This window comes from Panthera pardus, unplaced genomic scaffold, assembly GCF_024362965.1.
Source record: "Panthera pardus isolate Hobbes unplaced genomic scaffold, ASM2436296v1 HiC_scaffold_13, whole genome shotgun sequence".
In the NCBI taxonomy this organism is placed as follows: domain Eukaryota; kingdom Metazoa; phylum Chordata; class Mammalia; order Carnivora; family Felidae; genus Panthera; species Panthera pardus.
The window spans coordinates 21,616,976-21,629,771 of NW_026526688.1; the positions used below are offsets into that span (position 1 = coordinate 21,616,976).

General features: G+C 38.2%; 1 protein-coding gene across 2 annotated transcripts in view; it reads right to left on the minus strand.

Annotated features, from left to right (window-relative positions):
* The window catches only part of ZDHHC2 (zinc finger DHHC-type palmitoyltransferase 2), a 68,690-nt gene that overhangs the window by 11,156 nt on the left and 44,738 nt on the right, over window positions 1-12,796 (minus strand). For both annotated transcript variants that reach the window (XM_019466741.2, XM_019466742.2), the window contains exons 7-8: window positions 4,967-5,087; window positions 2,375-2,507 (exon numbers count right to left, since the gene is read on the minus strand). In XM_019466741.2, the coding sequence (XP_019322286.1) occupies window positions 2,375-2,507; window positions 4,967-5,087 (254 nt within the window). The remainder of the gene's footprint in view (window positions 1-2,374; window positions 2,508-4,966; window positions 5,088-12,796) is intronic.

The following is a 12,796-nucleotide window of genomic DNA, read 5'->3' on the forward strand; positions in this document are numbered from 1 at the left end:
AGAAACCACTGGACTAAATGAGGGAACTCTAAAAACCAATGGCTAGCCCCCTGTGAACGCACAACTCGCGTACCTATCAAAAGCTCTGCCACATAGATTGCCTATTCTGTTTTAGAGGATGTGATTGCATTCATTTTCATTTTTAAAGAATCCTTCTATTATTATTAGCACATGTGCATTGCAAAAGAAAATCAGAAAACACAAATAAGCAAATTAAAACTTTATAAATTCTGGATCTTTTTTAGATAGATGTGTGGACGGATAGATTTGAGGATCAGCTTCGCCATTTCTGCAAGAAAGGCCACTGAAATTGTAATAGGGATTACACTGACTCTGTAAATCACTTTGGGTCATACTTAAAAATATTAAGTCTTCCCATATATGAACACAGGAAATCTTACCATGTATCTGCGTCTCTAATTTCTTTCAGGCAAGCTTGGTAGTTTTCAGTGTACCACTGCTGTACCTCCTTGGTTACACTTATTCCTAGTTATTTTATTATTCTCATGCTTCTGTAAATGGAATTGTTTCCTTAATTTCTTTTTGGATGGTTCTTTGCTCGTGTACAGAAATACAACTGATTTTTCTGCATAGTGATGTTGTGTCATGCAACTATTAGCTCTAATAGTTTTTATCGTGGATTCTTTAAGTTTTTTGTTTTTTTAATATAGAAGATCATGTCATCCACGAAGAAAGATGGTTTTACTTCTTCCTTTCCTATCTGGATGGCTTTATTTCTTTTTCTTGACTAATTTTTCTGGCTAGATTAAACACCACTAGGGAAAGTGGCCAATCTTGTTTTGTTTCTAGTCTTAGGGGAAAAGTTTTTATATTCACCATTGAGTATGATATTAGCTACAGATTTCTCATTAATGCACTTTATCATTTGGGGCTTGAGGAAGCCCCTTGTGCTGAAGAAATTCTCGTTTGCCTCTAACTTGTTAAGTGTTTTTACCCTGAAAGGGTGTTGGATTTTGCCAAATACTTTCTCTGCATTAGCTGAGTTGATCATGTGGTTTATTTTCCCTTCATTCTATTATCGTGGTATATTACCATTGATTGATTTTTGCATATTGAAACACCTTTGCATTCTTAGGATAAATCTTTCTTGGCCACCATACATAATCCTTTTAATAAGCTGCTGGATTTGGTTTATTTTATTGAGGATTTTTGTATCTATATTCATAAGGGATACTGGGCTGTAGTTTTCTTGGATGTCTTTGTCTGGCTTTGGTATTAGGATAATCCTGGCCTCACAGAATGAGTTACAAAGTGCTATCCTGTCTTCTAATTTCTGGCAGAGTTTGAGAAAAATTGATGTTATTTTTATTTATTTATTTATTTTAATGTTTGGGAGAATTCACCAGTGAAGGCATATGGTCCCGGGCTTTTCTTTGTCGGGAGGTTTTTGATTACCGATTCAATCCCTTTACTTGTTACAGGTCTGTTCAGGTTTTATATTTCTTCTTGAGTCAAATTAGTAGTTTGTATGTTTCTAGAAATTTGTCCATTTCATCTGGGCTACCTAATTTTTTGGTGTTCAGGGTATTCACTTATAACCCTTTTTATTTCCGTAAATTCAGTAGTAATATCCCCACTTTCATTACCGATTTTCATTAAGTCTTCTCTATTTTCTCTTTCTCGCTAATAACTTGTAAAATTTGTTCATATTTTCAAAGACCCAGTTATTGATTTCACTGGACTTCTATGTTTTAAATTCTTGATTTCTGTTGTCTCCTTTCTAATCTTTATTATTTCCTACCATTTGCTGGCTTTGGGTTTCCTTTGCTCTTCTTTTTGTACTTCCTTAAGATTTAAAGTAACTGATTTGCGATATTTCTTTTTTAATGGAATCATTTATAGCTAGCTGTGGATTTCCCATTAAGTACTGTTTTAGCTGCATCCCACCTCTGTAGGGCTTTTGAACATACTGTTTCCTCTGCCTGAGATGTTACGGCTCTTACCATGACAGACTTCATAGGTTATATACTTGTTGCTTTGATAAGCCCTTCCCTGGCCACTCTAAGTAGGTTCCCTTCCATCGTCCCAGTCCTCGATTCATACCTCAGCATCCTGTTTGTTTCCTATATAACACTTGACAGTTTGTAATTACTTTTATGTTTGGTTACAGATTTTCTGTGCCCCCCATAGACTATTTTGCCCTTGCTCACCACTGTATATACACAATGCTTTACACACAATGGACAGTCAATAAATATACAGAACGAGTGCCTTTGTAGGTGGCTAAGTGACCCTCTCATACAATGGGGTAGGAAATAAAAATGATTTTTACCACGTCAGGACAGGTTGGCATTTAATCATATGGCAACTTTTGATGCGTTTAAAGTTCTGTTAACTACAATTGAATACTCACCTAATGTAGATTTATTTTTGCTGACTAGCCAACAATGATAGCCAAACAGAGAAGACAAGCTGACAGAAAACATAGCTGCGGCAAAGAATAAAAACATAATATGGAACTTGGCTTGAGTATCGGGTAGGCCATTCTATAAAGAAAGGAAGAAAATAAAATGTTTTGTCAAAGGGATATGTATTCCCCTACGTTTGTAAGTAAGATTTTTTTTCTGCTCTATTTTTTTAAAATTTAGATATGGAGAAAGATACGTGGCTTTCTGTTAAAATGTTGAGGAAAAATATGTCATAAGATTAAAAAATGTTTGCTATTAATTTATATAGATATTAAAAAGATATTAAACTTGGGATATTTGTTTTTCATAACTGATTCATAGAAAAGTTGTGATACCATATGTGTAAACTATAACACTAGGAAGCACGATAAAAGGAACTATAAAATAGTTTTTAATTTACTTCTCAAAAATGTTTTGTTAACATACTACAGCTTTACAAATGTTTAAATAGTTTTATTATAAAGCCTGAAAATGAAGGTTAACTGGCACAATTACTATTCTTATCGGTGTTTTACATTACTACAAACAACAGCATCCACTACAAGAACACATACATTGACACGTCCACAGTAAGGCTTCGAGCTATTTTGAGGAACAGCATCACAGAAAAGATCAACACCAGTGCATAACACTGACCTAAAACAAGCCTTACGATATGCATGTGATTGAACAGGCCATCTCAAAGCAAAACCAGTTTGTCTCTCATTTTATGTATCGCCCACTCTGGAAGGCCAGGCTTGGGCTATGGAAACTGAGTGAAACACCAGATCTGCTAGGAGACGTCCCCTTCTGATGGAAGGTCATACTGTCTCAATATCATATATTAGCACAGGTCACCGGATCTCACTGACAGCTTTGACAGCAGAGTCCTCAGAGTAAAAACTGGTCATTCCATATATATATATGTATATATGTATGTGTGTGTGTGTATATATATATATATATATATATATATATATATATGTATGTGTATATATATATGTATGTATGCATACATACATATATATGTATGTGTATATATATGTATGTATGCATACATACATATATATGTATGTGTATATATATGTATGTATGCATACATACATATATATGTATGTGTATATATATGTATATATGTATACATAATACACATATGTATATATGTATACATACATATATATGTATATGTATACATATATACATATATATATATACACATATACATATATATATATATATATATATATATATATCCACATACACACATATATATATGGAATGACCAGTATACGGATGTATATATGTATATATATGTATGTATATATATATATGTGTGTATATATATGTATACATATGTATATATACATATACATATATGTGTATATATGTATGTATGTATATATATATGTGTGTGTGTGTATATATATATATATATATATACATATATATATATAGAATATGGTTTGCAGCTAAAACCATCCATAGGAATGAGAAGCAGTGAGGTATTATCTCTCAGACATTCATTCGAGGCTATTCTTCAAGCTGGACATTGGAGTATCTTGCATGCTAGGAGCATGTCCATATATATGCCTGTGCATTCCTAGTGCTTAGGGATGCAGCTGGCACATGGAGGCAGTCAATAAACCTTTAAAAGCAAATGAGCTACTTAAAGCCTAATCAAGCAATACCTAATAAAATTTCAGGATATTCTAGACATAATACTTTTAAAAAATAATCTTTACATATGTAAAGAAAACATTTCAATTTTTTTAAATACCAAAAAAAAAAAAAATCTTCTAACAGAGTCAATTCTCATTATTCACTGTGGTTATGTTCTATAATGGTGCCATGAACACTAAATTTGTGGCTATGGATCCAATGCCAAAGGCAAAATAAAGGGTTAGGTTCCTGCGAGCCTCTGGTCACCATATTCTCAGCAAGTGATCAATACACAACCTCGTTTGATGTGTGTTTCTGCTTAAAGACACCTTGCTGACATCTTATTTAGTACATATTGTTGATTCACAGCCAAAAACAGCGTAAGTCATGCCTGAAGGAAACTTCTCTAACACATGTATTTTCTCCATAAGGCACATTCTAGTCTTCTTTTGCTTAGAAACACCAGACAGCAAGCACTTCGGCACTACATTTGAAATAGCAAAATCACCAACAAAAAGTACAAAGTGCAAAAAATGTGACACTAATCAGAATGAAAAGCATACTTGTTTACAGTAAGGGGGAACAAGAAGGCCAAACAAGAAAGCAGCATGTTGCCTTGTTTGATCTCAACTGGGAATGTGCACACGGGTCGAGTCAAATTTTTCCCACTCTCAGCATGTCTGCAAATGACCACAAAAGCTCTGCGAGTACTGACTTTGGGATTACAGATAAATTTTAGCAAGCAGGAGAATTCACAAATACAGAATCTGTGAGCAATGAGGATTGACTATACAGAAATGAACTCTGTTTTATGAAATCTGTGTCTGAAATAACTTGATTACTGAAAATCTATTATGTACTTTTATATACCACAAAAAGACACCAAGGTATTGACTTACTGTCCAAAATTTGATAAAATACTGTAAATCTGTAGCAGCAATAAAAAGGCAGTACAGCAGAGAATAAGCCAAGAAAAGGAGGAAAAATTTATAATTTGAAAATCCAACACAATTGTTCACCCTGTTAAGAAAACAAAAACAACAGTTTCAGTCAGTTGTGCACGTTCAACCTAGGTATACATATGCTCATCCTGAACACAGTATTTGGTTTCCTGTCATTTAAAATTCATTGGCATTTCTTTAAGCATGACTCGTAAGATTTCTTTCCACATACAACCATTAAAAAATCCATTTCACAAAAGAATTTGTTTAGATTTTTTGCTTTAATCAATCATGGACCGATAGCTGTGTATCGTGTCCATTTATGCAAATAAGCACATGCCTAAAAACACAGAGCTGGGGAGAAACCGAATGAAGTCAGGCAGACAAGAGGAACATGCTATGTTCTTTTTCTTTCTCACCTTTGGATTTAATTTCTAACTATGATTAAGTAACTTCAAATCTTTCAGGTTTTCCCGAATTAGATGAAATATCTTCACAAACTGCTTGCATGCCATCAGCACACCACTGAAGTAAACAGATTATCAAGCGGAGGTTTAAGAAAAGAAATAGGATTGAGAACCAAACTGCGGGGATCATAACGTAAAACTGCCACTTGACAATTATGTGGCCCTGGCCAAGTGGAATAGTCTGCGAGACTTTCATTTTCCTTATCTGCAAGATAAACATTCCGGAGGTGGGCTTTATAGCCTTTGATTCCAAACATGGAGATTGATAATTCTCAGTTCTCACGCTAAAGTATATCTGGGAGGAGGGGTAAGAATTCAAACTATTATATATCAATAAACATAAATACAAATACAACTCATACTTCATAGCCACACTCTTCTATCAATTTTTCTAATTTTTTTATTATTATTTTTTTTAATTTTCAGGCGCCTGGGTGGCTCAGTCAGTTAAGCGTCTGATTCTTGGTTTCGGCTCAGGCCCTGATCTCACAGTTTCTTGACTTGAAGCCCTGCGTCAGGCTCTGTGCTGATAGGGCAGGGCCAGTTTAGGAGGCTCTCTCTCTCCCTCCCTCTCTCTCTGCCCCTCCCCTACTGGCGCTGTCTCTGTTTCTCTCAAAATAAATAAATAAACTTAAAAAATTTGTTTTATTTTCTTTTTGATAAAGACAGGGAACTACAGGATGATCTCGTTGTAAACGTGACACAACCCCTAAGTGGAAATGGCTGGCATCTTCAATGGGTGAGTTAACTTTGTTAACTGGTACAATAAACCCAGTGCAAAGAACATACATGTATTGTTTCCTGGCCTCAAATGTCTTTTGCTTACTCTAATGTTAGCAAAGTGACCTCATTCTCTGTTGACTTTGCTAACAAACTAAGGCATTTTTCTTTTTAGATTTTTAAAGTAGAAGTGTACATATGAAAAATGTTTACCCAATTATACAAGATAAATAAGCCCCAGAGGTCTGTGGTGAACACTGTACCTATAGCTAACAACACTGTAGTGTGAACTTAAGAATTTGTTAAAAGAGGGGCGCCTGGGTGGCTCGGTCGGTTAAGCGTCCGACTTCAGCTCAGGTCATGATCTCACAGTTCGTGAGTTCGAGCCCCGCGTCGGGCTCTGTGCTGACAGCTCAGAGCCTGGAGCCTGTTTCAGATTCTGTGTCTCCCTCTCTCTCTGCCCCTCCCCTGTTCATGCTCTGTCTCTCTCTGTCTCAAAAATAAATAAACGTTAAAATTAAAAAAAAAAAGAATTTGTTAAAAGGGTAAGTGTTGTGTAAGTGTTCTTACAATTAAAAAAACTTTAATTAAAAAAAAGTAAAAAGGTAAGCCTTTATCTGGCTTATGAATAAATGGAAAATTTGGGGGGGGGGAAGAAAAATGTTTATATCGTCTACCTCAAAAATCATAAGGTAAAGGGAACGGCATTAGAGTTAGTAATTCTGGAACATAAAGGTATTGTATATTGCAAATAATTAATAATGAAGGCAAAACTTGTGGGTGCACATTGTATGAAAACAGTTATGATTCTAGTGTGAGTGTAAACCAATTGCTGAGATTGCCTTTTGTGACATCTGAATGAAACAATGGCAAGAAATAATATTGCAGAGAGTTCCAAACAAGCCTACTGTAATTGCATTCTGTCAAAAAGGATGCAGGATAATCCCTTAGCTTCCTTGTGTTGGTTTCTAGAGGAGAGAATGGTTACATGGAAGCTGGGGTGCCTTAATACTCTGGACAATGGGGGCAAAGACAATGACTCTTTTGTGGACCAGGGGAAGATAAGAAGGGATAGGAAAGATTGTTTCTTTTCCTATGGGAATGTAAGAAGCAGGTTTGGTATTAAATGGTACATAGCATTTTTATGAAAAGTAGAAGATTTTATAACATTGAATTTAACTTACTTTGACTTCTACTTAGGAGCATGATGAAATGTAACCTTAACTGTCACTTAGGAAACAGAAGAGAAAGTCAGTAAACAAAGACCAAGTATTTTAGAGTTTGATATGTACTTTACACTTTAAGAAATATAGTAATAAAATGTCTCTTCATAACAGACAGCTTTGATGAAATGTTTTAACTCTCTACTCCTTTGTAGACTCAATTTGAAAAGGAAGAGAACGTAACTGGACAGCAACATGCAGAAGAATGAAACTAGACCACTTTCTTACACCATTCACAAAAATAAACTCAAAATGGATGAAGGACCTGAATGTGAGAAGGAAACTATCAAAACCCTAGAGGAAAAAGCAGGAAAAAACCTCTCTGACCTCAGCCGTAGCAATTTCTTACTCGACACATCTCCAAAGGCAAGGGAATTAAAAGCAAAAATGAACTATTGGGCCCTCATCAAGATAAAAAGCTTCTGCACAGCAAAGGAAACAATCAACAAAACTAAAAGGCAACGACTGAATGGGAAAAGATATTTGCAAATGACATAGTGTGTAAAGGGCTAGTATCCAAAATCTATAAAGAACTCACCAAACTCTACACCTGAAAAACAATCCAGTGAGGAAATGGGCAGGAGACATGAATAGACACTTCCCTAAAGAAGACATCCAGATGGCCAACTGACACATGAAAAAATGTTCAATATCACTTCTCATCAGGGAAATACAAATCAAAACCACACTGAGATACCACCTCACACCGGTCAGAGTGGCCAAAATGAACAAATCAGGAGACTATAGATGTTGGAGAGGATGTGGAAAAATGGGAAGCCTCTTGCACTGTTGGTGGGAATGCAAACTGGTGCAGCTGCTCTGGAAAACGGTGTGGAGGTTCCTCAAAAAATTAAACATAGATCTACCCTATGAGCCATCAGTAGCACTGCTAGGAATTTACCCAAGGGATACAGGAGTGCTGATGCATAGGGGCATTTGTGCCCCAATGTTTATAACAGGTCTTTCAACAATAGCCAAATTATGGAAAGAGCCTAAGTGTCCAACAACTGGTGAATGGATAAAGAAATTGTGGTTTATATACACAATGGAATACTACTTGGCAATGAGAAAGAATGAAATATGGCCTTTTGTAGCAATGTGGAGGGAAATGGAAGGTATTATGCTAAGTGAAATAAGTCAGGCAGAGAAAGACAGATACCATATGTTTTCATTCATACGTGGATCCTGAGAAACTTAACGGAAGACCATGGGGGAGGGGAAGGGGGAAAAAAGTTACAGAGAGGGAGGGAGCCAAACCATAAGAGACTTGGATACTGAGAACAAACTGAGGGTTGATGGGAGGTGGGAGGGAGGGGAGGGTGGGTGATGGGCATTGAGGAGGGCACCTGTTGGCATGAGCACTGGGTTTGTATGGAAGCCAATTTGACAATAAATTATATTTAATAAAAAAAATTAAAAGGAAGAGAATGTATTCTGTGTCTGAATGATTTTATATAGAGAAATAAAACATGATTGTGGTAAATATCCTTTGTGTGTTGTTTAAAATTCAGTGCAAACAGCTGTTGGCTCTGATTCAGAAAAAAGACTTTCTGATTCTAAATTGGAAAAAGAACATAATATAGAAAAAAGAAAAAGGAAAGAACGTGGCCTTTGGAGTCCAACAATCTTGCCATGGGACTTTAAGCCCACTCTTTAACTTTTCTGAGCCCCACTTACCCCTCCTCTTTAAAATGGGATAAATAATTTCTTTACAAAATTTTTTTTTTAAAGAAAGCAAGCAAGCAAGTCGGGGAGATGAATGGGAGCGGGGGGCGCGGGGTGGGAGGGAGAATCTTAAGCAGGCTCCACACTCAGCGCAAAGCCTGACATGGGGCTTGATCCCATGACCCTGAGATTAAGACCTGAACTGAAATTAAGAGTTGGACACTCAGCCAACTAAGCCACCCAGGTTCCCAGGGACAAATAATTTCTATAATTTCTGTGATTATTACAAGAATTACAGATTATATATATGTGTGTGTGTGTGTGTGTGTGTGTGTGTGTGTGTGTGTGTGTGTGTGTATACGGTCTCTAGCACATTATAGGTGCTCAACAAAATGAAGCTAAAATTATCGAATTTAATTAGCATTACCTAATCTTTGGCAAGCATGTCAAAACAGATCATTAAGAAAATAAACATTAATGAAAATTTTATATTAAAAGAAAAAACAGTTCTGGGGTGCCTGGGTGGCTCATTCGGTTGGGCATCCGACTTTGGCCCAGGTCATGATTTCGCAGTTTGTGGGTTCGAGCCCCGTGTCAGGCTCTGTGCTAACAGCTCAGAGCCTGGAGCCTGCTTCTGATTCTGCGTCTCCCTCTCTCTCTGTCTCCTCCCACACTCATGCTCTGTCTGTCTCTCTCTCAAAAATAAATAAACATTAAAAAATTTTTTTAAAAGAAAAAAACACTTCTGACTACAAGATCCATCGCTGTTTCAGTTAAAACAGAAGTGTGATGTTGAACTCCAGCACCCTTATGGGTAATCTCAACTGGCCACAGCAGAGAAGCTGAAATCATTGACGACAAACAAGCATAGTTTTCTGATTTTTCAGATGCTCAAAGTTGACAGTTACTGCACTTCAAAATTATATACAAGACCTGCCTAATAAGAGTTTGGAACATCCTGAAGATCTTTTAATGAATGACTGTTGTATTCCCAAAATGACCATAAAAAAAGGTTATTTATATACGGATAGGGAAAATTTTCCAGGATATATTAAGTGGAGAGAAAAAAAAAAAAAAAAAAAAGGCACAAACCCAGTCCTTAATGGAACCACTTGTGTGAAAACAATGTGTAAAATATTTTTACGTGTGTACAAAAACACGTAACGCACCCACCTCCACATTTATGTCAGAAATGTGCACGTGACGTTTAGCAACACGTTCTTGTAAGCAGGAGCAGAAAGGGGGAGAGGGCACTGAGAAGAACACTTGTACTTTTTTTTAATTTTTAAATTGAGTACCATGAGTATGTATGTATCACCTATAAATTTTTTAATTTAATTTTTTTAAACGTTTTTCTTTATTTTTGAGACAGAGAGAGACAGACCATGAGCAGGATAGAGGCAGAGAGAGAGAGGGAGACACAGAATCGGAAGCAGGCTCCAGGCTCTGAGCTGTCAGCACAGAGCCTGACACGGGGCTCGAACTCACAGACTGTGAGATCATGACCTGAGCCCAAGTAGGATGCTCAACCGACTGAGCCACCCAGGCCCAACCCCCACCCCTCCACCCCCCCCCCCCTCCCGCCCGAGGGAATCTTAAGCAGCTGCAGGGTCCCTCCTCAATGTGGAGCCTGACATGGGGCTCGATCCCACAACCCTGGGATCATAACCTAAGCCTAAAACTCAACTCAAATGGTTGTTTAAGCTTGGTTAAATAAAAACAGCTTACATAATGGAATATCATACAACCAGTAAAAAAAGAACCAGACAGCTCCATATATATCAGTAGGTCCAGAGAGTATTTTTTTTTTAATGTTTATTTATTTGAGAGAGAGAGAGAGAGAGAGAGAGAGAGAGAGAATGAGTAGGGGAAGGACAGAGAGAGAGGGAGACACAGAATCGGAAGCAGGCTCCAGGCTCTGAGCTGTCAGCACGAAGCCCGACGCGGGGCTCGAACTCACGGACCGTGAGATCATGACCTGAGCCCAAGTAGGACGCTCAACCGACTGAGCCACCCAGGCGCCCCTAAATTTTTTAATTTAAAATTTTAATTTGAAATTTAAAGTACGTAAATGAAATGACTGCTCCATGCAGCTGGCACCAGACAAATACTAGGCCGCTGGCACTCATCCCTTCACAAACCGACCTGGCTACTGCTTGCTGCAAGGGTGGGCCCAGAGCTAAGGCAGTGGCTGTGACAACGGTGGCTATCACAGGAGACACAACAGCCCAGAGAAGCAATGACACAGAAGTTGACAGGTACTGCGGCCGGTTCATTCAACAGCTTCCACGTGGCCATGAAGAGTGAGCATGATAACGCGGAGGTACAGCTACGCAATCCGAGCCCGCTTTTAAACCCTCCAGAGTCCTTTGCACTGACGGCTCAGAGCCTGCTTGTGATTCTCTCTCTCTCTCTCTCTCTCTCTCTCTCTCTCTCTGCCCCTCCACTGCTCGTTCTCTCTCTCTCTCAAAATAAATAAACTTTTTAAAAAAGATAGTTTAAAACCTCCAGAGCTTTAGATCTGTTCCCCTTCACTTATTTAACAAGATCTGTCAAAATGTGGAAGATTGTCAGATTGTGCTAGAAGCCTCTTACAAAGCCAAATTAATTGCAGATTTAGAAAAAGCTGCTATCATTGCAAATTATTATTTCCTATTTTTGTGCTGTAGTGAGGATAGCAAGAGCGCGGTAAGATTTATAGGTGTGCAAAGCTTGGGATTAATACGGATTGTTTCCACCTTTCCATCCATTACCATCACAATCTCCTATTACTTTAGGTCAGAAAAATCAAAGTCAACTCTAGGTCCCTGAGTTCTTGCCCACCCTGCTAAGTTTTCCCTAGAATACATAGCTATTCAGAAAAGAGGGGTATCTCAGTACGGGCTCCCCCGAGAGCAGCCCCTGGACAAGAACCTGGATACAGTGTATTTGAAACAAGGAAGGGAGAAAAGCCAAGGCACCATGTGTTGATGGCCAGGCCCTTGCTGGTTGAGGGTGGCCTGTGGGTGCATGAAAGGCCTGGCACTTGGGGACTGTCCAGCTTAGCAGCCGAATCAACCCCCTCAGGTGGAAAAGAGCCCTCAGGCGGAGAAGAAAAGAAATTGCGGTGCTTGAGGCAGGGAGCTGCCACGGGCAGGGGAACTATTCAGGTGCAGTGAACCCGCAGACAGGTTGTGGGGATGTGGTGAGGAACTGACAACATGACCTACTAGAGGGATCAACAGAGGAATGTAAGGAAGATTAAGAAACTTACAATTGAGGATATGCGGGGGGCGGGGGGGGGGGCTACTTGCTGAGAAAGAGAATACAACGAATGAAAGAATGAGGAAAGCAAAAGAATGGCTACAAATGAACATTAATATCAGGGGAGGCTATTTACTGGGATCTTTCCTTGAGAAGAACATTATTCTCACAGGCATTAACTTGCCTTAACATTTGAAAGAAGAAACCCTAGGTGGAGAAAAGGAAGAGGTATTTAGAGAGAGAAAGTACCGTGAACCTGACATTTCCCAGAGAGAAAGTACCGTGAACCTGACATTTCCCTATGATTTCCCGCAGCTGAATCATTCCTTGAATGTTTCCACCAACACCTGACAAACATTGGTGAGCATGTCTACCTTTCTCTGGGGGTCACCCCTGAAAGAAGACAAGGCTTGTACAGTAATCATGCCTCGTGTCCAAATCCAAGCCACTGGTAACCTCAGTGTAGCTGT